General features: G+C 40.3%; 2 protein-coding genes across 2 annotated transcripts; both read right to left on the reverse strand.

Moving 5' to 3' along the window:
- Nucleotides 1–69: 69 nt before the first annotated feature.
- On the reverse strand, nucleotides 70–9,443 carry coro1a (coronin, actin binding protein, 1A). Its single transcript, XM_067571466.1, has 11 exons — nucleotides 9,318–9,443; nucleotides 7,918–8,121; nucleotides 6,698–6,820; nucleotides 6,440–6,569; nucleotides 4,484–4,665; nucleotides 3,630–3,749; nucleotides 2,578–2,682; nucleotides 2,339–2,484; nucleotides 2,191–2,248; nucleotides 1,879–2,094; nucleotides 70–516 (listed from the first exon to the last, which is right to left on the reverse strand). The coding sequence occupies exons 2-11, from the start codon at nucleotides 8,113–8,115 to the stop codon at nucleotides 424–426; spliced, it is 1,371 nt and encodes a 456-aa protein (XP_067427567.1). The 5' UTR covers nucleotides 8,116–8,121; nucleotides 9,318–9,443; the 3' UTR covers nucleotides 70–423.
- A 7,186-nt stretch (nucleotides 9,444–16,629) lies between these two features.
- Nucleotides 16,630–27,057, reverse strand: paqr4a (progestin and adipoQ receptor family member IVa). The gene is made up of 3 exons (XM_067571468.1): nucleotides 25,690–27,057; nucleotides 20,799–21,017; nucleotides 16,630–19,655 (listed from the first exon to the last, which is right to left on the reverse strand). The coding sequence occupies exons 1-3, from the start codon at nucleotides 25,961–25,963 to the stop codon at nucleotides 19,222–19,224; spliced, it is 927 nt and encodes a 308-aa protein (XP_067427569.1). The 5' UTR covers nucleotides 25,964–27,057; the 3' UTR covers nucleotides 16,630–19,221.

A 27,057-nucleotide genomic window follows, 5' to 3' on the forward strand; every position in this document is an offset into this window, starting at 1 on the left:
TGTGTATTTCATGTGTTTGTGAAAAATAAAAATAAATAATAAAAAAAAAAAAACAGTCCAAAAAATGTGTTCTGAAAATACAGAAGACTTTATTTCAAACTATAGCATATATTAAAATAGGAAATTTTAAACTTGATCAGACAAACCAAATAAACAAATTCAAGCCAAAAAAAAAAAAAAAGTTCTTCATAACACCAGTTGTTTTGATCTCTCCCTTTGTCTCACTATACAGTCAGAAGTTACAACACGCAGCCCCCTCCCTCTCAAATTCAAATCTTTATTCGCATGAATGTCACAACTACAATGTTGCATCAAGAATCAATGAAACCATGTCTCTTTGCTTCTTTCCCAGTTTCTCTTTTTTTTGGACTTCTGCTCTTGATTTATTTCTTTGAAAAATTAGTTTTGTCACACTTCTGTAGTTTAATGCTTGCTCTCCAGCTCGCTCACACGCTTGGTCAGCTCCTCTATCGCCTCTTTGAGATCCTTCACCTCCTTCCTCAAGGACTGAACCTCCTGAAACAGACGAGTTATGATGAGTATATCAGATTTTATACGTACAGCAGACATGGTTAATACTTAATAATTGTGATCTTAATAGCAGTTGTGGCACTAATTTTCAAGGAGGATTTTCCTGAGCAATAAAAATGATGGAATCTAAAGAAGAAACGGACCAAAAATGTTCAGATTCAGATGATTCAAGATTTGTTTCCAGTGCCAAAGTGTAAAAATACTTCACAGGTGTAAGTTTTGCATTCAATTTGTACTTAAAGTTCAGTAAAAATGACCGAACAGACAGGCGGGACATGACGTTGAGAGGATTTTGATTTGAACGTTGGAAAGTGGGTGCGTCATGATGAATCTCAGCTCTGTGCTGCTAAAAGCTGAAGATTTATTGATGGGTGGATGTCATGATATTATTGGTTGAGAGTGGGTGGTTCAAGCTTATGTAAACACACGTCATACAGGAAGAAAACATGATTGGATTTTGTATTTCATAAGAATACAAAGATATTGATTTTTTGTGGGGGTTTTTTTGCATATATTGTTAAATAGGTGCACAATATGACCGCTGATGTGCTCTAAAAGGGTTAAAAAGGCATTTTTAATCTCAATTTTAAGAAAAAGTGCAGAAGTTTTATCATCAACATGCACTTAGAGGATCAGTGTGAAGGATTTAGTGACATCTAGTGGTGAGATTACAGATTGCAACCAACTGAACACCCCTCCCTTCACCCTCCCCTTCCGAGTGTGTGGGAGAAGCTTCGCTGGCCGCAAAACTTGCAAAAAAGGCGAAAGGCCTCTCTCTCTAGAGCTTTGTCTGTTCTGGGCTACTGTAGAAACATGGCAGTGCAACATGGCGGACTTCCTATGTAGATATAAAGGGCTCATTCTAATGTAATGAAAACACAATGGTTCTTGTTTTCATGGGATTATACATTAATAAAAACATACACTGTTTCCTTTAAAGTATCAAAAGCATCTATTATGCAGGAAAAGTGTTTTTATTGTTATATATTTTATTATTTAATCATTATTACTGATGCTTTAATGTGTAAGTAGCATTTTTCTGCTGTATTTTAACTGCTTTATAAACTTCTATCTATAACAATGCATTTTTTATGTTTAAATTGAAATTATGTTGATCTTTGCATGAAAAATCTTATTATAGAAAGTAACTAAGAATTAAAGCTGTGAATTAAATATAACGTCTTTTAAATTTAGTGAAGTAGAAAGCAGCACAGGAAGTTGTTCTTAATTACAGAACTTGAGTAAATGTTCGACTGCAGCTCATACAGTTTTAGAAAAGTTTAAACCGTAAATGCAACATGATATTATAGATTATAGATTATAGATTATAGATTATAGATGTCTCACCCCGCTGTTGTCCTGTTGACTCCCCGCAGAAGCAGACGTGGTCTTCAGGAGACTCTTGTGAACTTTGAACTCCTTGGCTTTGGTGGTCGCTACGAACCCGTCTTTTAGAGAGATCAGGATGGGCTGGGCGTCTTTTCCGGCGAACCACTCGTCAGCTTCGACCGAAGGCTCGGGGCCGATGGTGTCTGGGTACAGATCCTCCTGGAACAGATCCGACTGCGGACGGACGGAGGAGGAAAGAGCGAGTTGATGACAGGAATGCAAAAAAAAAATTATTCCACAAACTCTGATAAAAGTTTGTTAAAACTTTACCTTGCGTGGCACCGTCATGACTATGGGCTCACATTTCCTCTCATGGAGTTTGTAGAATCTGAAGGTAGAAATATACGTTTATTTTTAAAGGATTCAAACTGACAGACATAATAGAAACCAGCTTTTATAAAAGTATAAACGTCACTACCTGGCGATTTCACATTTGTTGACCTCCAGACCTCTCTTGGGCATGTAACCCATCCCCTTCTGGCTCTCCTTGCTGCTGTACATGGACAGGTAGTGGACATACGGAGCTTCATCTGTCACCTCGAAGTAACGGATACTGCTGTCCCCCTGTGACGGAGAGATCGTGACAAACAAAGTCAGCTACACTTGTCTGTGCGTCCATGTTGGGACGGAAAGCTGTTTCGACAAACTAAATCTAACCTTCCCGCAGAGGTAGACGACGCCTGTGTCTGGGTCAAAGAATGGCAGAAGGACGCCGCTGCTGGTGTCCAGTTCCTGCAGGGTCAGAGGCTCCCCGAAGTTCTTCTGTTAGAAGAGATTCAGACACACTCAGTTAAACATTTCATCAAATCCAATGTGATATACTGTATAAACAAGACGTTTGTAGTTTAGAGGTTAAGATGTCAAACATAAACCACAGATCTTCCTCTTTACGTGCTATTTGTCCACTATCTCAACCTCATAAAGGTACAAAATGTCCTAAATTATAATATATTTTAAAAGGCTGCTGGTAAGTCATGGATTTATTTAACTGAGCTTCATGATTGATACAGTAGTGCTGTAAGATGGCAGTTGTGAAACAGCAGTGTTGTAAATAAAGTAAATAGAGACAAATTAACAACATTTCAAATGTAAGAATGTATATATTATAAAATATTAAATTTTTAAATTTTATAAACTCAGCAGGTGTGTGATTTTCCTTATTGTTATTTGATCTAATTAACTTTTTATAGAAGGGTGTTAAAACCCAATTTTTGTACAAGAATTTAAGTTTAAGAGGTTTTTTCTCTCTTTCTTCTAACTTAATACAATATATATTTGAATGTAGATGATGTAGATTCTGATATATGGGATGAGGAATCTGATATAATGTTTACATATAAGATGTATGTTTGATATTTTGACGTATGGCTTTTGTATTGCTGCTTTTTTCTATGTACTTTAATGAATTGTTACTTGTTTTTGGATGTTTATTATCCTGGGCGGTTCGGATGTTTAACTCCCCCACCTGCCATCATAGAGCTTTTCAGTATATTTGTGTGCATGATGTAATAAATATGGGTGTAGTAGGATTGAAACGTTGTCATTATTAAACTTTAGTGGCGTGGAGTAAGTGTGCAGGCGTTATCATTGATAGCCTTGCACCTGTATGATGTGCATATAATTACTACAAAAGTGCTTTCAATGCAAGTGATGGAGGCTAAAATCCACAGTGCTGATAAACTTGAACATGTAGGATCGTGAACACTCACCGGGTCCCATAGCGCCACCTGCCTCTCACTCATGCGACTGAAGCCGGTACTGAGGATCTTCCCGTCGGACACGAACACCGCCCTGATGGGTCTGGAGCCCTCGTGAGGCTTTTCCTTCTCCTGTAGCGGGGGAGGGGGGGGGGGGGGTTCAGGCGGAGCAGAGATGGAGGCGTTACAAACTTAAAGAACTTAAAGTAGAGTTTGTTTTCACACATTCATCTGCTGAAGAGTGAAAGTTTCTCTGTGCTCGATCAAAAAGTGTGAGATTAAGGTTTGGTTTGTGACATCACAGAGACCTTTTGAGGTATTTCCATGTAGCATAGTTTTATAAAACATTAATATTTAACATGTCTGGAGGGGATCTTTCAACACACAGATATAGATTTTCAGATACTTTAAAAGATACTATTCTTTATTCATTATGTGCTCTGAACACAGGGCCTCGGATTACTCATTATAATAGAAAAATAACATAATATTATTGCATTTTACATGTTAAATATTCAAATTATTTAACACTAATAATGTCAAAAGTCATTTTTTTCTCTTCTCCTTCTTCTCCTTATTATAATTAAACATTTTCTGTAAAATTATACAAATACATGCTCAGAAATTCATGAAATGTGTGAAGTTTTGCACTGAAATTCAACCAAATTCCTGCATACAGAAGCAGAAAGACTAACAAATAAGTTAACAATTAAAAATAGAGACTAAACATTATAATTCATTATAATAAATCTACTTGCTCCAACATTATAAAAACCTAAAACTGTGATATAACTATAACCTGTGGTAGATAAATGCCACTCATCTGCAGTGACATTGGAAAAAAAGTGTAAAATAAGGAAACCTACGAGGAGGACGGTGCCCTTGCGAGGGTCCAGCACCCGCAAGGTCTTGTCCTTGCAGGCGGTGAGAATCTGGGAGCCGTCCCTGTTCCAGCAGGCGCTGTAGATAAGATCGGTGTGCACGGTGTCCATCCTCACCACCGCCTCGCCGCGGGCCACGTTCCACAGGATCAGAACGTTATCACAGCCTGCAGGGGGGGCACAGCGACAATGGTGGTCAACGCAAAGACGGGTAAAGAGCTTTACTGTGTGGAGTCATTATAAAGCATTTAATCTAAAATATAAGTCAAAATCAAATGTATTTCAACTGTTACAGTTAAATTCAACCTTATTTTCTAACTGAAAAGCTGAGATGTGAATGAAAACTTTCACATTTCAGAGTTTCAGTGTTTTTTTTTTTCTGAGAACATGAAGTGATACAGTCGCTGTCATAACTGCACAGAAGAGAGAAAAAGCTGCACGTATATATTAGAAACTCAAACTTCATCCACAAATAAGCAAAATGAAATCTTATTTAAAAAGTTATGTCAGTGGTGGACACACTGTTTGACCTCCACATTATAAAAACCTCGACATAAAACTAAGACGAGGAATTTAACAAATATTCAGGATAAAAAGCTGGAACATCCATAAATCACAGGTTTGTATTGTAGAGCTGCAACAATTAGTCAATTAATCAATTAGCTGCCAACTATTAAATTAATCCACAACTATTTTGATAATCTATTTATCATTTTGAGTCAATTTTAAGAAAAAAAAAAGTGAAAATTCTCTGATTCCAGCCTCTCAGATGTGAATATTTCCTGTCTTTTTTAGTCCTCTATGACAGTAAACTGAATATCTTTGGGCTTTGGGAAACAGTGATCGACATGTTTCACCATTTTCTGACATTTTATGGACCAAACAACTAATCGATTAATGGAGAGAAATAATCAGATTGAGCGATAATGGAAAATAATCGTTAGTTGCTGCCCAAACTAAAGATTAGAGCAGCAATTAGAGCTGGGCGACTTTCAGTGGGATTGCATCATGATAATATGATTGTAACCATAATTCTGTTGTTCGAACGAATGGCTCCTTATATGAACCTTATATGGACATCGGCAAAAAATATTCTAATTGAAATCTTGTAGCTTCCGTGAACTGCATGAGACAGACTGGACTCCTGTTAATGCTGAAACAGGAGCAGATCGGTGTTGAGAGTGAAGACGGTGGGTGGAGGCTGTGAGAACTTCCTGTTCTGAAGGTGTTAGCCTCATTCAACAAAAACATCTGTGACATGTCACACACTCATCTCACTTTGGTTCCTCTTAAACACCAGATACGTTTCTGCACAGGAGCCTTCTTCTCATGTCATGTGAATGCAGCACCAGTTACAGCTGCTTCTCTGTTTTAAAGGAGTCTGTCTTAAAAACAACAGTCAGCTGCCCGTATGAACATCGAAACAGGTTCTGCTTTGCTGTAATCGTCATACTCGTGCATACTCCCTTCGTAATGTGCTTTCAATGAAAGTGATGTAGGACAAAACCTACAGTCCTCCTTCTGTACAAAAATGTATTTAAAAGTTGATCTGAAGCTAAAATGAGGCTTCAGCAGTCTGAGTTAGTCAAATACAGTGAAATTCCTCCACATTTACAGTCTTTTTAGTAAAAAAATCCCTCCTCAGCTGCAGTGAAAGGCACTAAAAAGACCTTAATGTTGAAAGATATCTACTTGATTTGACTAATTTGAACAGCTAAAGCTTCATATTAGCTTCAGATATACTTTTAAATGCACAGAAGGAGGACTGTGGATTTTATCCCCCATCACATACATTGTAAGTGCATTATGAAGGGATCAGTATGAACAGGAGGAATAATTACAGCAAGAAAAACATGCTTTAATGTTCATTTGCAAATCTGAATATTGCTTTAGGACAGGACTTGAAAAACTGTGAACCTGTCTTTTAGTTTAATGTAATACCTGCACTCATCAGCACGTTATGGGCTGTAGGGTGCCAGCAGAGGATGCCGACACGTTTGGAGTGACCCTCCAGTTTGACAACAGGATCTGTGAGCGACGTGGTCAGCCCGCCGTCCGGGATCTCCCAAATCTATTCGCCAAGAAAGACGTTTTAAGATACTGACTGTATCTATCGCAGCACACAAACATATATCTCATGTCACGCTTCAGTGAAAACTGAAATGCTTGAAAGATCATACGGATGTTTGCCTAACTTACCATGACACTGCAGTCCTCAGAGCCACTGGCAATGATGTTGTCATTGTGAGGACAAAACTCAATGTCCAGGACCGGGCCTGTGTGGCCGCACACAGTAGGGTAGGACATGTCGATACGCCCCGTCTGCAGAGAGATGTAAGAAACATCAGGAAGGATGATGAAGAAACCAAAACTCATTAATACAATGCAATGCAAAACAACTATAGAAGAAGGTAAAAAAAACCTAAAAACATGATGATCTAGTCTAGATGGGAGGGAGGGAATTGATAGTCAGCTGATACAAATTCCACAGCTATGCTTTCAATTACTCCTAATGCCTCGTAACTGGGTTAGAGAGCCGATCGGGGCCAGCAAGATGAAATCCCATGGTTCCTCTGGTCCTCGCACGGCCCATTTTTGCACCGCCCTCCCTGTAATCATCATGCCTGACGCAGGGCATCATGACAATTAATTTTTGGTTGCATCTATTTGATTAAAAAATAAAATCTCACTAAAATCTTTTGAGCTTTTTTTTTTTTGTTCCAGCATGCTGTTTCAATCACATGCGGCTCTACAGAGACTCTGATTAACATAAAGTAAAGAACTGAACAAGTTATTTGTCCTTAAAACAAAGTGAAACTACAGCACCAGTTGAACAGTAACAGTAAGTTTCTCAACACCCACTCGTCACTTTTCCCTTGAGAGTTATACACTGCTAATGCTTTATATTAAATTCACAAGCCTGAGGGACTATGCAGGTGATTTTTATTGAGTTCACATACTGTAAGAAATTCAGATGTGGGCCTTTAACTAGCCCACAAGGTTTGTAATTTCCCACTTTTTTTTCTGGCACATAAAATGCAATAAAGAAGCTGTAAGCCACCTAACGCACTCCATAAGCAGAATGAACGGGTTGAGGCCACATCCTGCCCTCACTGAGCTGACAACAAACTCCTAATAAGGTGAAAACTTCTCGACAGCAGAGGGAGTGACGTGTAGAGAGACTCGAAATCGGCACCGAACTTCCTTATTCAGATGAACGTGTGATGGTGACTGCCAGTATTCAAATGTGCAAAGAGTGCGTGTCACCTCGACTTGCATTTGAAACGTTACAATCAACACATCTAAAAATGGTCATATGAGAGGTTGAAGGGCACAGAAGCATGCATTTTTTTTTAAATGTATGTGTGTGATGATACAACCGGGTTTGTTTGTTTTTTTATGACTTTGTGCACACGCACCTTGGTCAGGGGCAGCACCATGAAGGCTCCTCCGCCGCTTGCGTCCACGATCATGGCCACAAACTTGGGGTTGACGGAGCAGAAGTTGCTGTCCCAAGTCATCTGGGAGATTCGGATGTCATCGTAGCATTGGTCAGCTTTCAAACCCTGACCAAAGACGTGACGGAACTTACTGCTCCTTACAACCTTCCTAAGCATGGTGAACTGGGGAGGGGGGAAAAAAAACAAGCGTCAATATGAGGACAAGCAGAAGTTTACATGTACAGAAAGGCTGTGAGTGATTGAATGAGATGCAAAGATCTGCTCCTCCATGCAAGTCAGTTTACACCAAAATATCTTCATTTGAATGCATAAACTAAGACTAACCGGTATTTAATTTGTCCTTTGTCTCTTTATGTTTAAGCTTTTAGATTTCATGTGGAAATACAGAGACGAAGCTGACGACACAGCTGAAAGAGACGACACAGAAAAAAAAAAAAAAGGGGAAGCAAAGGCTTTCACAACAGCTTCCTCTAGTCTGTCTGTGACTGGTACTCCCCCTCTTCTCTCTCTTTTAAAACTGAGATCTCGCTGGTCAATTTAATAACTGCGCACGTTCAAAATCAGCAGCATAAAGATGATGCTTAACAAAAATGTTATTCATCGTCAGTGTCGTGTCACAATGTTAAGCTGCACACGCTACGAGTTTAAACAAGAATAGGAGTCGTCAGTTAGACCACATCCTACAGAGTGAGCAACAAAACCACCGAACCTTTCTCTCATGCCAAATTTGTCCTTCTCACTCTCATGCTGTCACTGATTTTCCCACAGTTATATATGTACTCGAACACGTACGTTAACATATAAATACAGTGAATGCATCCTTTACCGAAACCAGCAATCAAACCCGAGTAATGAGATTTGTGTTAAACCTCCCTTTAAATCGTTGAAAGTTCAACCAACACCTGCTGCTAAATGATCTAAACACAAACCATTTAAAAAACAATCAGAAACACTGAACATGTTTTGCTTTACCTCCATTTGTAGAGTCTACTTCCTGAAATCTGCAGCCGCCCCTGAGCTCAGACTCAGAAGGACTATAACAGTTTTGCTGCATGTGCATCACAAGACCTCTCTGCCTGCTCTGCACCTAATTTAATAATCCTTTATAGAGTGAGCTGTAATTTTATCAGGAGCCTAAATGCATGTCAATAATCTTCCCTCTACCGCTGTGATGGAAAACATCGCCTGTGCTACAACGCAGGAAACAATTCACTAACTTGAAACGGGAGAAACTCAGGTCATGTGGAACGATGATGCTCAACTCATATAACAGTCATATATATATTAAATTTACTTATAACACATAGACTTATATCTTCAGCGAACTTGCATAGCAGATAAGATGTTTTCGGGCCTACCTGGGAGTCGTGCAGGGGTGATTCAGCTCAACGGTGTTTCAACGGTGCACCAGTCACCAGAATGAGGACTTAAGAGAAGACGGTAGCTTAAGTACATCACAAAATGACAGGGGAGGAAGTGAGAGTTTTCAAATGAAGGTGGAAGTGGGAGGTGTCTCCTCTTGACATGCTAAACTCAGACTGTGATCGTATGTTAGTTCGGTCGACCCGGGCGGCGGATGAAAGCAGATGGAGGCCATTGTTGCTCAGGTGTCACCTTGTAATCAGACAGTTTCTGAGCTTGTAAAAAGGTTTTAAAAGCTTCACAGTAGTTTCATACCCAAGTAATGACTTTCTGAGATACACAGTTGAGGGCTGAGGAGCCTCATATCTGAGAGGAAAATCTTTACACCTGTCTGTTCTTTTATTGGTTTTTAAATCACTGAATGGCTCTTATCTGTCTGACATGATTAAGATATATATGCGCCTGCTTGCTCCTGTAGATCCTCAAACCTCTTAACTGTTCCTGAGGTCAGATAAAAAAGGCAACCTTTGTTAATTATGCCCCAAAAATGTGTGAAACAGTCTGCCTGGGGGTTTAAAGGAGTCTAAACACTTCTAAATTAAATCTTAAAGGACGAGTGAAAAGAACATTGAAGCATGTTTTTTATTGCTGTAATCATTCCTCCTGTTCATACTGACTATTAGAAGATCCCTTCATAATGAACTTACAATGTAAGTGATGGAGGCAGTTCTCCTTCTGTGCAAAAAATGTATTTAAAAGTTTATCTGAAGCTAATATGAAGCTTCAGTCGTCCAAATGAGTCAAATCAAGTAGATATCTCTCAACAGTCTCTTTAGTGCCAAAGTTACTACACTTCCCCCGCAGCTCAGCAGGGAAACACTGCCTGAGGAAACACTGATATGACTAACTCAGCCTGCTGAGGCCTCATATAAGTCACAAAATAATGTCGATTTCAGCCTCCATCACTTACATTGAAAACTTGAAAAACTTTGAAGGGGATCTTTGAACAGCCAGTATGAACAGGAAGAATGATTACAGCTCATGTGGACACCTGACTGCTGCTTTAAGACACACTTGAAAAATTGTGAACCTTTCCTTTAAGACACATATAAGACACTGTTGCTTTCTCCTGGAGTGCTGGAGCATCAAAATGGTTGATGGATGACATAAAATCTCATAAAGGCTCATTTAAATATGACCTTGTGACCTCTTATAAACTTACCGGATGAATAAAACCGGTATATAACATGATTTGGCATGTCTGACCTGATTTGTGTCAATAATTCAGTGCTTCAACTATAAATTTATTAAAAGTCATCAGTCAGTTTCAATCGATTATGTTAAAAACCAACAAATCAAGCCAGAAATCTTGGTGTAGTCGTGGACTCAGACCTGAATTACCCCTGAAGAACATATGAAGAATTGAAGGACTTATGTCTCAGCAGGATTTGGAAAAAGTTTATCTTATTTATCTTCAGTAGACTCGACTACTGTACCTGACGAAGGAGGTGGATCACATCACTCCAGTTCTCAGATCATCACGCTTCCTGTCTTTCCTATCTGCTACTACAGTATGAACCATCTAGACCTCCCAGGTCTGCTTCCTGTCTGTCTGTCTGTGGTTTAGGGGCCAAAATATTTTTCTGATCCTCTAAAATATGAACCATCTAGACCTGTCTGGTCTGCTTCCTGTCCTGAGTCAAAACTAAACATGTAGAAGATCAGTTTTTATGCTCCACACATCTGGTACAAACCCCCAGAAAACTTCAAGTCTGATGCAACACTCAGTTCTTTTCAATCACAGCTGAAGACTTTTCTGCTTTTAATTCAACCAAATTTGAGGGTTAATATCTTTTATTCTATTTCAGCTTCTTTTTATTTCCAATTTAACACTTTTTAATTGTATTTAAATGTCTTTTTTTATTGCCTCGTGTTGCTTTTATATTGTCTCGATGCCTTTTATGCAAAGCACTTTGAATTGTTTTGTGGTTGATACAAATGAACTTCCCTCCCTTGTTTTGCCTAAATGAAGTAGACCGCTGTTGACTGAGGGTAGATATCAGTTACTAGTCTCATAGTGTTGATAAAACAGAAGATATGTTCCTGTTTTTGACTCATTTATTGATAACGTAGCTGCTGTAATCCTGTTAGCCTTCATGTATTAATGGGAACTACGACATCTGCCCTCAGATACAACCTTAAAACTGTTTAATACACCAACACACTGAACTGTACAAACCCCCGATAAACAGCGCTGCAGAAACTGGCTCACGGTTGCATTTCTTAACCCCTGATCTTAGTATATTACATAGACCTAACTTCACCTGTTGTAAATTTAAACCTGGTATTACACTTGTAAATGCTCTAAAGAACAAAATTAGGATTAAAAAAAAGTTATTAGCTGAGTGTGAGGAAGAAGACACATTTATCAAGTGACAGTAACTTTTAAAAAGCAACTCTTAAGTGATCACATGACTGAACAGAGAAGGAATAGCCAATCAGAGATATTGATTCACCTCCTTCACCTTCATTCTGTAAGAACATATACAAATAAAAGTTCATTTTATTTGTGTGAAATCTTTAAATCTCCAGGAATAATTAGCGTGAAATTCAAATACGACAAATTGAACATATTTATATTGTATAAATATATAAATAGGGATGAAATAATAAGAAATTGGCTTAATTGGAAGCAAACTTCTGCAGCGAGACAGAAATCACATAATAAGGAGAATTTAGATCCACACTGACGAGTACAGACATTAAAGATACTTAGAAAGTGACCGCAGATGAATTAAATCAGATTTGAAGTACTCTATATTGTGTTGGTACATTGTTTGATTGGTGGACGTGTGCTGTTTTTAGTCTATGTATATTAATTATGTTGTGTACCATGAAGTCATTTTATTCTAATTTCATTTTGCCTGTTTAACATCTTAGTTTGAAAGCAGCACAGCAAATGAAAATGAGCTTTTTAAACTAACTTTGGCTCATTTATAGTTATTTTTTCTCCTGTTAATAATGAACATTGTGCCTGTCAAATAAATTAATAAGAATAAATGTCAAAACTAAGAAGAAAAGAAAGTGGTGTAACATCCTATCAAATATCAAATACAAATAATAAACTAAAACTAATCTATTCTTGATGCTTCAGCTGATGTGTTATTCATTGTGACTGATGATATTTAGTCCAAAAAGACAGTAAACAGGTCTGATCGGCTCTGTTTCTATACTGCAGTCATCTAGTATCTGCTCTTAAAGGACAGGTTCACAATTTTTATTAAGTGTGTCTTAAAACAACAGTCAGGAGCCCAAATAAACATTGAAACATGTTTTTCTTGCTGTAATTATTCCTCCTGTTCATACTGACCATTAGAAGATCCCTTTATAATGCACTTATAATGGAAGTGATGGAGGACAAAACTGTATTTAAAAGTGGATCTGAAGCTAATATGAAGCTTCAGTCGTCCAAATGAGTCAAATCAAGTAGATATCTTTCAACGTTACAGTCTTTTTAGTATCAAAGTCCCTCTTTTTGTTACTATACTTCCACCGCAGCTCAACAGGGAAACACAAAGAGGAAGAATCTGATGCTAAAAAGACACATTTACACATTTGAAAGATTTATCGGAAAGAGACTTTGGTGGGGAGATTCCTGATGATGATCAGCAACATTCAATTGAGAAAATACATTTCACCTCTATCTGTGTTAAGCATGGCTTACTATAGTTTAAAGTCTTACACAGACTCCATCACACTCATACATGTGTTTTAGCCTTGAGCTCCTTTTGGTCTAACGTTTTTGAGACTTCCTCCTATATCTGTGGCAAAGATATACGACCCGACCCTATAAAGGGAATTTTTGGACTGGTTCAGAGTGGACTGAAGCTGTCTCAGTCTAACTCTATGGCTTTTACGTCACTGTTAGCTAGACGCCACATCCTGCTCAAGTGGAAATCTGTTAATCCCCCTTCACATAAACGATGGGTTGGAGAGGTGACGGCTCATTTGAAAATCGAAAAGCTTAAATATTAAATTCAGGAATCTGTCCAGAAACTTTTTAAAGTCTGGCAATTCTTAGATTATTTTGATTGCATACACAATGATGAAGAGTAAAATGATCTGCCTGTATTACCTGTTTTTGTAACGAGGTTATGATGTGAACCTTAGGAAGTGAACTAACTGGAACCTTAAGTGTGTTTTTCTGTTTAGGAAAAAATTAATAAAAAATATTTGAATATAAAAAGGCAGATATCCACTTGATATGACTAACTCAGACTGCTGAAGCCTCATAAAAGCTTCATATCAACTTTTAAATACATTTTGGCTCAAAATGAGGCCTGTAGATTTTGTCACTTACATTGTAAGCAGATTTGCTTCTAATAACCAGTATGAACAGGACGAATGATCACAGCAAGCAAAACCTGTTTCAGTGTTCATTCAGACTCCTGACTGTTGTTTTAAGACACACTTGAACAATTTTGAACTTTTCCTTTAACCAATTTCTGGAGCTTTCTTATATTTAAGAGCATTTTTAAGTCAAAATAAGTTTGATAGATAGTTTTAATTCTTAAGTTTGTGAGGTTTTTACTTTCATCTTTCCTGAAAGTCCAAAGTTTGCTTTTAGCAGTTTGAGTTTTTACAGACAATAACAAACTCTGACCCTAATTTACTCCTTGAGGAACTGTACATATATGTACTTCTACACACATAAGAACCCACATTGACACACTGCTTCCTGTAGCTCCTCGTCCAACCTTTAACCTAATTCTCTGACCCTAAACCAAACTCTTAACCCAACTAAAAAGTCTCACTTTCTAGATTTAAAACTCAAATTGTTCCTCACTAAGATAAAAGCACAAAAACACACACACACACACACACACACACACACACACACACACACATCTCAGTAAAAGAAACACGGATGAAAGAGACGTCGTATAAGCGGTTTTAAAAATATAGACTTCAGTTTATTGCACAATCGTTGCTGGAGACTTGAGGAGTGTGAGAGCCTGTCTGTTACACAGGGCTGGACAGACGTGTGTGTGTGTGTGTGTGTGTGTGTGTGAGAACTACAGCACAGGAACAAAACTGTGTGTCTGTGCTCGTGCACATTAATTTGCAAGCACACAGACTCGGGTTATGAGGACACTCCAGGGGGGGTTGGGGGGGCGAGGGGGGGGGGATGCAATCAGCAAAACCCACCTGCCCCCCTCCCCCTGGTCAGTGCAACAGAGGAAAGTAAATCATAGTAGATTTGATGCTTGTATGGGTTCTGCAGGAGAGAGAGAGCTCATACACACATGTGTTCATACATGGCCTGGAAATATATTCATATATATATATATATATATATATATATATATATATATAAATATATATATATATAAATAAACAACCCTGGAGAATAACTGCATACCAGCGCTGACAGTGCAACACGCTGTCAATTAGTTTCATTTGGCTGCAGCATGGCTACAGTAATGCCTGCGTCAGTGCACGTGAACCTCCACTAGAGGGAGCCACACGTTCACTCCTTTTGTCGTTTGTGTGTTGTTTTTTTTTTTTTAAAATAATGCCATGACGACGGTTGTAGATAGATAAGATATGAGGAGACGATAACAGACAGACCCTCCAGAAAGCTCCCTTCATTTCCCTAAAGGAAAAGGGGGCTTGTCTCGTTATCTGTACACACATAGACCAGTGTCATCGGTTAGGATGAGTTTCCACAGAATAACAGGAATCATAATAATCAGTATATAACAATAGTTATGACAGATAATCCATTATAAACAGGTCATTAACAGGCTATCCGGCACCTGTGTGTTATATTAAAAAAAAACTGAATTTTGTTTTGTTAGTGATGTTTTTCATACATCAGTCTTTTTTTTTTCTTCATTTAACATACAGACAAAAAAAAAAAGGACAAGAGACCATTTTTTTTCTGGCCAGGTTCCACTTCTGTAACATGGTTTTGTTTTTGTTTTTTTTTATCTCCACCTCCCTTCTCTCTCTCCGCTCTGTCTAACCAGTGAGACACCGGGACAAAGAGGAGAGAGAGCGGGCGGAGGTAGGCGGACAAATCACGCCAGCCATGTTTCAGACAGCAGAGAGAGAGAGAGAGAAGGGGGGGGGGGGGGGGGTCAGGCCTCCGGATGTTACAGCTACTGTTATGGCACCCTGAGAAGTGGGGAGACCCAGGATGTTTGGAGCGAAATCCCTCCGTTACAGTGGATCAGAGAGCTGTTGTTTGTTGTTTTTTTTGTTGTTTTTTTTTGTGACAAACACAAATCGACCTCACTGTTGCGTGTATATATATTTATATATATATATATATATCCTTTCCCGGCTGAATATGCATAGATAGACCAGTGGTAGTCACGAGGTATTCACATGCCCGCCAAGATTTTCCCCCCCAACGTTGGTCGCAAATGTCTTTCCCGCGTTATCTTAAAAAGTGGTTACATTTAAATGATCAAAAGCATTCTTAAGTTAGGAGGGCGAGGGGGGGGGGGGGGAGAGGAGGGGTCACAAAAAGGTCAAACAACTCTACATTAGCACTGAAACCAACTTCAGTATGTTTTTTTTTTTTTTGGTTTTGTTTTTTTTTGTCGTTTTTTTTCTCCGTGTTGTTCACATACATATGGAGACACAGCTAAGCAAACAGAACGTCTGATATTAATCTGAAGCACCGCGTCTCGAGCCTCGTCTGCTTCCCTCTCGCGTGTCTCGCTTTGGCTGTGGAAGAGAGAGTGGCAGCTTATATATGGCGAACCTTTTTAAAAAAAAAAAAAAATCCTATGTCTCTCTTAGTTTTTCGTTCCTTAACATTATTGTGTATGTTTTTCCAAAAAATTAAAAAAAAATTAAAAAAAAAAAAAAAGAATCAGGTTATATTGTTTGAACTGTATGTATATATAATCTACATACATGTATTTACATTATTTATATGGACTTTAAATATGCTTAATAATTTACTTTGATTCAAAGCCCTTTTTAAGAACAATGAACAGTGCAGTTTATTTGATAGTGATGTATTGCCTCAGATCTGATCTGAATGTCATCTTCCTTTAGTGGCGGCCCCTCGACAACCCCCCCCCACCGTCCCCCCACCGTCCCCCCGTCCCCCCTCCCTAAACTCACCACAATCAGTCAAACCATTTCCAGGAGCGAGTGACATCAGCCTGTGAATGCTTACAATGAACAAACGTTTAGCTAAACACTATGAGACATCAGTTTCTGTTCACAGCTACTTTCATGCATATTTTTTTGTTTTTTTTTTGTTGTTTTTTTTTTTATGCGTGTGTGTTTTCTCTGTTTCATTCAGTGGCCAAAAGGATACATTAGTTTCAGCTTTTACATTGTACCACGGTCATAGTAGGTAATAATCGCTGTGTCAAGACTAGCAGACATACAGCATATCTGACGCTTTACCAAGAGGGGGGGGGGGGGGGTTGGGGGTCGTGGTGAGGAGGGGAGGGGGGAGGCAGTCTGAGGCGAGTGTACGTGATAAGAGACTGTGGGAAATCCTTCTTCACGTATGAGTCAGTGTCAGCACAGGAAGCAGAGGATGTGCTACACCTCAAACGCTGCTAATTTGGCAAGATGAAGTCGGGGAGTAGAGGGAGGTGGGGGGGTTGTTGGTGGTGGTGGTGGGGGGTTGACGGGATTGGCAGCTAGTCGGTGGGCGGCTGTGACTGTTGGCATGGGGAACAAGTGCAATGTCATTAAGAAAGTAAAGTCTGCCTCGAGGGAAGAAGGAGTCATGCTTCAGCCAGTAGTCTTGAGCAAAAAAAATAAATTAAAAAAAAAAAAACCCCTGAAGGAACAGAGTAACTTTTACTCAAGAGTAGTAACTGAAATACCACACAGAGGTAAACAATGGAGCTCAAAAAAAAAAAACCAATCATGAACTTTGACATGGCGGGAGAGGCGGAGGGGTTCATTCCTGGGGCCAGCTTCATTAATTAATAACAAATAAAGCAGTGCATTCAATAATGTGGCAATAACGACCCTTATGAGGAAAAATCCAGGGTCCAGCATCGTTACACGTAAACATCCGAATACAGTAGAACCGTTCAAGCATCGAGGAAGAGTAACGTACATAACACCTTCAGGAAAAGGGTTGTTTTCTACATGTGTGGAAATGAGTCGAGGCCCCGGTCTCTTTCTACGTGCGACTGAGGAGGGGGGGGGGGAAAGTTTGTAGGGAGAAAATGAGGAGCTAATCCTCGGGATAATGCACGGTTTGAATGAAACAAAAGCTTTTCTTTGACCTCTGTGGAGCCGGTGATCCTGCACAGCAACAACTGTTCAGGCAGAAACACAAATCTGTATCAGTAAATAATAACAACTCTAAAAAAAAAAGCATAATAAATAGAATATATATATATATATATATAGTGCATATATCGTCTATATCTGTAGTTTGCCTGAATTTACTTCCAGTGTAAAAACATTTGAACTATTCATGACACTGTAAAACTCAGCAAACGTCAAGTGGCAACACCTTAAACTCTCAGTGCATCCTGCTGCCGCACACGTACATCAAGATCTAAAGTACACGTGAGGGCGTGTCAGTGTCAAACATAATAGATAAGCATAACTTTATGTCATCTACAAGTTTTTTTTCTCCATTTTTTAAAAAGCACATCAGAGGAGCAAATGTGCAGGAAAGTGTTTAAACCGCAAACAACACTCTTAACTTTAAAAGTTATAAAAACCTCATCATAAACAATTAGAACATTGCAAAAAAAAATTTTTGGCAAACGTAATATATAACTGAACAGCACAGTTTTGTAAACGTGTGCACTTTTCCTTTTTTTCTGATTAAATACGCCTGAATTTCATTGGCACTGAGTTCAGGTGCAAACTAAGCCGATAACACTGTGTGGTCGAAGCCGCAAACAGGAAGTAAACTCATTGCCAACGTGCTAGCGCGCTCAGGAATGAACCCCCACCCACCCTTCCCTCACCCTCCCCCCTCCCCTCCCTCCCCACACACACACACACACACACACACACACACACACACACTCATCTTTATCTCTTCGACATCATGTGACAGTGAGGACAGTTCACATGTAAAAGAAAAGAGGCAGTGGCACAAAAAAAAAACAAACAAACAAGGAAACAGAAAACAAAACAAAACCAGTCCGGTAAAACTCAAGTCAGTTCGTTTCTATTGGACGACTCTACGAGTGCTTTTGTGCAGCACTTGAAGTATGTACATGTGGTATAAAAATATAGGTGTGACGGTGTCTGAGTGTGGTGGTGGTGGCGTGACGTGCGAGTGTGATGTGCGTGAGCTGAGATATGGACGTGCTGCATAGGTAGCAACGGTGACATCTGAGAGAGACTCGAGCGTGTGATATCATTTAGCCACAGACTGTCTTAACCAACCACATCGACTAATTGCTCAAGTTAAACTTCTATTATTAAGCAAAGGCTTTAAAACTTCAACCTTTTACTGGAGCCTTTACTTAAGACTTTATAGTGTCCTATACTGAGTCATTAAATTAAAATATTTCTGTGTGTGTGTGTGTGTCTGACTGTGTGTGTGTGTGTGTGTGTGCACCTGTGCGTCCATGTCTGAGAGAGTCAAAATGCTTGTGCGTGTTACTTGACATACGTTTGCCTGCGTTTGCACAAAGTACCGAGATGGACGAAGATATGAACATTCTGAGTTTGAGCGCGTGAGGTGATCACATGCACGGACGACACGTCGTCTCACCTCGCAGCATCAGTTCCCCCCTCCTTCCCCTTACCTCTCCAGACACCCCCCCCCGCCCCCTCCCACATGAGGTCCCAGCAGTGCTCCTTGCAGGGGAAGTGGAGGAGGAGGAGGGGGGGAGTCGGGGGATGCTGGTGGGGGGAGGGGGGGCGGGAAGGGGGGGGGGGTCAGTCTGAGGGACAGTTGTAGCTGTTGATCCACAGCAGGTCGTCCAGTACGCCCCAGTGCAGGTAGAGGATGGATCCCACCACCAGTACATGCATGATCTGGTGGCTGTTGCACCAGTAGTCAAAGAGGCCCGGGCGAAAGCGCTCCGGGATGCGTGTGATGTTGATGACCCCGCCCAGCACGGCCAGCGCGTCCATGGTGAGGAAGTGGCGTAGCGACGTGGGGCTGCCGCCGCCCACGCCCACCCAGCGCAGCAGGAAGAAGGAGAAGCGGAACAGCGCCTGCCAGGCGAAGGAGCGCAGCCGGCGAACGCTGCTCCGTGCCGTGACGGCGCAGTAGATGGCGTGGCTGGACAGCAGGATGTAGACTAACAGGGCCACGGTGCGGATGAACGGGTAGCACAGTAGCGTGCTGTAGACGATGGGCAGCGCCCCTGAGATGAAGAAAACACAGAGACATCAACAAAGAGGAGGAGCGGCGACGACGCCTGAAACACGCTGCAGAGCTCAGAGGTCAGAGGTCAGACTGTCTGAACCTTGACTGATGCTGCTGTTTCAGCTGCTCTCAGATCTGCTAATGTGTGAGAATCACCTGACTGGCCGTTAAATGCTCAACTCTCGTCATGTGAGAGCTCATTAAGAAACGAAGCTTTCCAGATACTTTGGTGAAATATAGAACTTAACTCAGCATGAAGGAAAACGCTGAAAATATGTATTAATTTCACAGACGGAGCACTTTAGCAGAGGAGCCTTAACTTAGACTGAACATTTTTCTGTTTTATGAGATTCATTTACAGTTGAAATGATGAAACGAGTTAATTAATCCATCGTTTAAATCATTTTTAAAGCAAAAATGCTCACGATTTTCTGATTCCAGTCCCTCAAATGTGAAGATTTGCGGATTTAATCGGGTTTATATCATTTATAACTGAATATCTTTGGATTTTTGGCTGTTTTTCAGACAAAGCAGGAAGTTTGTCACCTTGAGCTCTCAGTCCATCAATATGTTGTGACTTATATATGAGATTCCACATAATATTAAATCTGAGCTAGAGGCGGTTAATATGATATCATCTATTTCACACATAAATATGAAACTAATTAAAGTAAATACACAGTGTTTCTAACATACACACACACGATGCCTTCACTGACCAACATTAACATTTGACTACAAAAATACAAAATTAAAAAAAAGTGTGAGAAGTGATGAGAAAAAGAGTAAAAATCTGATTTTTTATAATGAAGTTCTGAATTGTTTGTTTGTTTTAGGTACATAAATAAATGCAACATAATGCACCTGTCATTCTATGTCATAATAGGCTAATATAAAGCAGTATAGAGAGATCAATAATCATTTCAGAACTTGGATCATGTCTTGTATTGGTCAATTGACTTCACAAAGTACTCTGTAGTCAAATTTGTTCTGACAAATCAATACTGGTACACCTCCAAGCGAAGCGCCTCCGTGGTAAATAATTAACGATCAATAGAGAAAAACTTCCTCCCTCAAAGTAAACAGAGCGGCAGTAAAACAACGACGTCCGACCTAAAACGATCCGACGGTGAAGACCTACCCAGCGTGTTGATCATGCAGATCCCACACACGTCGAGTTTGAGGAGGGTGTGGTAGACGGGCTCCCCTCCCTCGTGGTTCATGAAGAGGTGATAAAGCACGGAGCCCAGCTGGGGCGACAGGCAGGCCAGGAAGTGCACCACGCCCAACCACGTGACGCTGATCTGAGACCAGGGGATGTTGAGAGGCAGCAGCACCAGGAAGCAAACCAAAGGGATGCCTGTAGATAGAGAGAGAGAGAGAGAGAGAGACAGAACGGGTTATTAGAGGAGGCTTTAACAGCTGTAATTAAGGATGAAGCTCATGTGTTGCTCCTGTCGAGGCTTTTAACGCTCACGCAGGGGTGGAAGACGTAAAAGTACCGATACAGTCATATAAAAACACTCCGTTACAAGTATTAGCAGCAAAATGTAGTTAAAGTATTAAAGTAAAAGTAGTGGTTTGGTTCCTCTGATTGAGATATTATCCAGCGGTTCCCAACCTAGGGGTCGGGCCCCTCCAAAGGGTCACCAGATGAATCTGAGGGGTCGTGAGATGATTAACGGGAGAGGAAGTTCTGAATCTGTTTCAGTTTCTGGATTTTTTCTCTAATCTTTGATTTCTGCTGAAATATTGGATCATTTGAACATTTATTGAAATGAAAGCATGTGAGAAGTTTAGAGGGAAAAATCACTATTTGGTGGAGCTGTTAACAACTCATAGACATGTGAAATGTGACCCCGACTACACACTGCTTTTTATAAGACGTCAAAAGCCAAAAAAAAGGTTGGAAACCACTGGTTTCATCTTTAACAATGTGTTGTATTTTAAAAGCTTGTTATATTATCCATTGTGTCAAATCTTCATCTGGAAAGTAACTAAAGCTGTCAAATAAATGTAGTGGAGTAGAAAGTACAATATTTCTCTCTGAAATGTAGTGGAATGGAAGTATAAAGTACCTCAAAACTGTCCTTAAGTGCAGTACTTAAGTAAATGTACTTAGTTATTTTCCATCACTGGTGTCTTGTAGATCTCTGTGCAATCATTTTACAGTGTAATCTGCCTGTAATTACATATTTTTGACTATAAAATCAGTAAAGCAACATCTTCTGAACGATTATTTGCTGTCGGATGTTTCCTCTGCAGCGACTGACAGGAAACAGAGCCTGAGGTTATGAGCGCGCCGGTATGAAAACCATCAGCTCGAAACTTTGACAAAACCAAATTAAGGTGTCATGTTTATTGTGATGGATTATCTAGCTCAGGACTTTCCGAACCCACAGACGTTTTTTTTTTTTTTTTTTAAAGCTGTACAAAGGCGAGTAGCTGCGAGTGGCTTCAGACTCTACTGAGTGTTTGCAGCAGGAATAATGTGGAGCAGAGAGAGAGGGGAGGAAACTTAACTGGCATGAAGTTATCAGTGTTACCCTCTGAGAGAAAGACAAGGCTACCACTAGGCTTATCTTCTGATGCAGCCAAGGGCTCTGCTGCTAATGGCCACATAGCTGCAGTTGAAGTTTCTCTATCTGGCAAAAAGGGGGGGGGGGGGAGGTATCGACTGCTGTGTGAGCAGAATCTAGACCTTGAAATTTGATCCGTGTACGGTTGTTACAATCATTTACCTATTTATCTACGCCTTCCACATGTTTTTTTTTTGCTTACGCTACCGTTCCCAATGTCAAGGCAGCCAGGTGATACCAGGCAATGCCATCTAACACATCTATTTTAAGTGTGTTATCTCTGCTCCTCCTCCTCCTCCCCCCTCCCCCTCCCACCCTCAACGGGTCCCGAGCCAACCGGCTGCACTCAGGGATGGACACAGTGGAGAGGACATCCTCTAAAGGCCCGCAGCATGAACCTGGTGAGCTGTCAGTGCAGATTTGAGTTCATATGCAAAAGAAACTCAGCTCATGAAACTTACTCCAAGCATCTTTTCTTCTAATGTTTATCTGATTAAACATCACAGCCTTCTTTATTCATGCAGGCGCTGACGTCTGGGCTGCAGCTTTTCATTATCGATGCATCTGCTGATTATTTTCTCAACTAATCAATTAATGGTTTTGAATATAAAGTGTGAGAAAATAGTGAGAATGCTCGTTATAACTTCCCAGAGTCAACAGTTACATCTGCAACTAACCGTTATTTTCATTATCAATCTGTTGACTGTTTTATTCATTTAATCGATTAGTTTTTTGCTCCATAAAATATCAGAAAACGGTGAAAAACGTCACTCACTGTTTCCTAAAGTCCGAGGCGACGTCCTCAAATGTCTTATTTTGTCTCGACCAACAGTCCAAAACTCAAAGATATTCAGTTTACTGTCATTGTGGACTAAAGAAACCAGAAAATATTCACATTCGAGAAGCTGGAATCAGAGAACTTTGACTTTTATTTTGAAAAAAAAAAACAAATGAAAAGGATAAATAGCTTGTGAAAATAGTTGGTTGATTAATTTAAAAGTTGGTAACTAATCGATTAATCGACTAATCGTTGGAGCTGTAGTTTGAACAACAGCCCAAATACAAAGTTTACTGTCATGTATGACAAAAAAAAAGACCAGAACTTTCTCATAATTGCTTAAAAAATCTTTGCTTATCAAAACAGCTGCAGATGAATTTTCTTTCAATCGACTAATCAGTTAATCGACTAATCGTCGCAGCTCTGTGAGGACGCGTTTCATCAGCCGGCGCCGCTCGACTGTAATAAAGACTTTACTGATGATGACTACTGCAATCTGATCTGAGTGCCGTGAAGCGTCGACCTTCAGACTCGTGGAAGTCGTCACAGTCTCAGAAGTCGATGAACACAGATGACGTGTCGTCCTCTCGACAGCTCCGGGACGCGTTTTGACGTATGTAAGTGAGAGGAGACGCGTTACTGTGTGTGTGTGTGTGTGTGTGTGTGTGTGTCATGCTACTGTCAGTCTAATCATATCAGTCTGAAAACACAGTAACATCAGACAGACTGTTAACAGGCTGACACACCAGTCTCACCTCCGCTGCACAGATTAACACATTACTGCAATGAATTTTTGGCCCCAAAAGCCTATTAAAAGAACGGCGGATTGTGTAACCGCCGTTTTATTCTGATGCAGATGAAGAAGTCGCTCCGTTATGTCGTCGTTCAGTCGAGAACTTTTAAAGTTATCTCGCTTGTTCGCGGCAAAATATGGACCAAAGCCTTTTTAAAATTAATGGAATTAATAGTTGAAATTCACTCTTTAGTTGGCTGAGATTCAATTTAAACGATTGTTTTCATAATCGATTAATCTGTATTCTACTTTTTCCATTTATCGATCAGTCGACAATGTCTTCAGTTTGCTTGTTTTGTCTGACGAACCATCAGAAACCTTCAGATATTCACTTCATTGTCATATATGACAAATAAAAACAGCAAACTGACACATTTGAGAAGCTGGAACCAAAGTTTTTGCTTTAAAAATGACAGATTACTTATCAAAATAGTTGTTGATTAGTTATCTATCATCTATCATCATTTTGGTTGATGAGTTATTGAGCTTGTTTTGTCCAAAGATATTAATTTAATTTATTATCACACAAATCCTAAAAACTGAGAAGCTGGAAGCAGGAAGTTTTGAGCATTTTTGCTTGAAAAATGACTTAAAAGATCAATCGATTACCAAAATAGTTGCCAATTAATTGTCTGTCAATCAACTAATTGATAGAGCTGCAGCGATAAGTTGATTAATTGATTAGTTGCCAACTATTAAACTAATTGCCAACTATTTTGATAATCAAGTAATCATTTTAAGTCTTTTTTTTTTAAAGAAAAATGTCCAAATTTTTTAAATTCCAGCTTCTCAAATGTGAATATTTTCTGGTTTCTTTGGGTTGTCGACGGTGATCGACATTTTTCACCATTTTCTGACATTTTATGGACCAAACAACTAATCGATTAATCGAGAGAATAATCGACAAATTAATCATTAATGAATATAATTGTTAGTTGTGGCCCTACTAGCTCTATTTATAAATATATAATGTACAGTGTATATTTATTTAAAAGAAAAAGGCACTTTCACCATGTTAGATAGTAACTGTGGCAACTTTTAAAAGTGACTTGAACACAAACACTACTTCAACTTGTCAAACTCAGCCTCCCAGTTTAATGTAAACCAGTGGTTCTCGACCTTTTTGGTGTCACACAAGCCAAAACTGATACCCATCAGGCCGCAGACCTGTATCTGATCAGATGTGGTCTCAGGAATCCCCGTCTGATCAGATTTAGTTATTCTATAACTTGTCTATACTGTAGACTCATAGATTAAGTGAAAAGTGTGAAACCTGTGAACAGAAAAGTCATTCTTATACATTCTCTCACTGGGCAAACTTCTAGTCAATGAAATAAAAGTGATATTCAAATATTCCCCATTTTTCTGGGGACCCCCAGGAACCCCATCTAGGACCCCTGGGGATCCCCGGACTTGTCTGCCTCATCTTGTCTTTTTGTTATGTTATACTGCACCAATATAAATGTGTATTAGAGAAATTACACATTATTATGACTCTTAAATGGACTGGCAGCTATTTCATGCAAATAAATCTGAGTTATTAGTGTTTTCTGTCGCTGGTGTATGTTTTATAACTCAAAACAGGCCTATCATTTAAATTTTCTTTCATTAAAACAACTTCTTCGGATAAATATGTAAATTTCTCTCTCACGTGTGGGTCAGAAATGAAGGATTTGTGTCCTGTGTGGCTTCATGAATGTTTCACATTTGCAGCCTGAGTACAGGAGTACAGGCTTGGCTCTGCTTCTGCAGGCTCACTACAGTATCTGCACTGATGTGGGTTAAGACTCAAAGTCACACACACAGGCTACAGAGATCTCACCTGCTCACTTAGCAGTCCTTGCTGCTTTTTTATGTGTTTTTTTTTTTAATTTGCACTCACCGTGAGTGTATATGTTCCCGAGTTCATTGTGCAGGTAAAACAGGCTCCTGATGCAGTCTTGCACGGAGGAGATTGGCCGGTATCCCGTTAAGACGTATTTGTTAAACTGAAGATGTGGAGGTGAACTCGCCCAGTCCAGCAGCCTGGGTCCATTTAAAAATGCCATAGCAAACAAGACGGTTAAAAGGACGCCGCCAAATAAGTAAAAAACAGACTGGACGCCTATATACACGTTTAATAAGATTATTGCGACTAAAACCGTGTGGGATACCATTGGTGTTGGTGTGTATTCAGAGTTTTTATGTTGTGCTGTTAGCCGCCTAGCTCGCCGCTAGCAGGTGAAGTCTCTCAGCACGACCCGGCGTCGGTGAGTCCGCGCCGCCGCTGCTGCTCGCTGTGAACCGCCGGTGCCGGTGTCGGTGTCGGTGTCATCCGCAGGGCTGCAGGCAGACGCGGCCAGCCACAGACATGCTGCTGCGAGCTCGGGATTATCGTTACATGTGGCATCTAGACTAATGTCAGTGTGGCACCTGGACCCCATGAGAGGCTGGCAGACAAAATGTTGCTCGTCATGTTGAAGCCGCTTCCTCGTTGGTTAGCATTGCGGCGCAGCAGCAGCAGCGGCGGCGGCGGCGGCGGCGGCGGCAGAAGAGGCGGCGGCGGCGGCGGAGGATCGGACGCGTCCCGGGCTGCAGGGATGCTGAGCGACAGCCGCGCCTCCGTCCATCCGGCTCCGGAGGGATGCTAGCTGGATCCTAGCGGTCTAGATCCGCAAGTGGAGGACTAAGCAGGTTACTTTCATGAAAGCAAAAAAAAAAAAAAAAAAAAAAATTCACACTCAGGGTCAGGTCTGCTCGGGCAGGCTTTCGTAACGCTATTAAAAAAGCAGCAGCAGATGAGCTCCGTGATTTTGGAGCGGTGGTTTTGGGAAGGACTGCGGGCTAGCAAGTCGTCCTGTGACCGGAGATGAGGATATCTGAGCCGGCTGACTCCAAACACACACGGTCCGGTCCACAGAGCAAGTATTTACTTTCTTCAACATCGGTTTTATCCAATAATTGTTCACCATTATTCCGGGCTGGCGGTATCCTTCCCTGGCGGCCTTTACGTCCCCTGCATCGCCTTTACACCACTGTCAAGCTACATATGATACACATGACGACACCTCCGGTCACTGTTTTCGAAATAAAACCCGCATCTATTTCAGGGCTCCGATTTATCGGCCGAGTAGCAAATAGAAAGAAGTCAATGTGGTTCAGATTTCAACAGAAAAAGCAATAAACATGAACAATTGACGCGATAAAAGCTGCGTGTGTGCAGAAAAGCAGAATAGAAATAGAGGTGTGAATACCAGTGTAGATATAAATA

The sequence above is a fragment of the Thunnus thynnus genome, chromosome 17 (genome assembly GCF_963924715.1).
Source record: "Thunnus thynnus chromosome 17, fThuThy2.1, whole genome shotgun sequence".
In the NCBI taxonomy this organism is placed as follows: domain Eukaryota; kingdom Metazoa; phylum Chordata; class Actinopteri; order Scombriformes; family Scombridae; genus Thunnus; species Thunnus thynnus.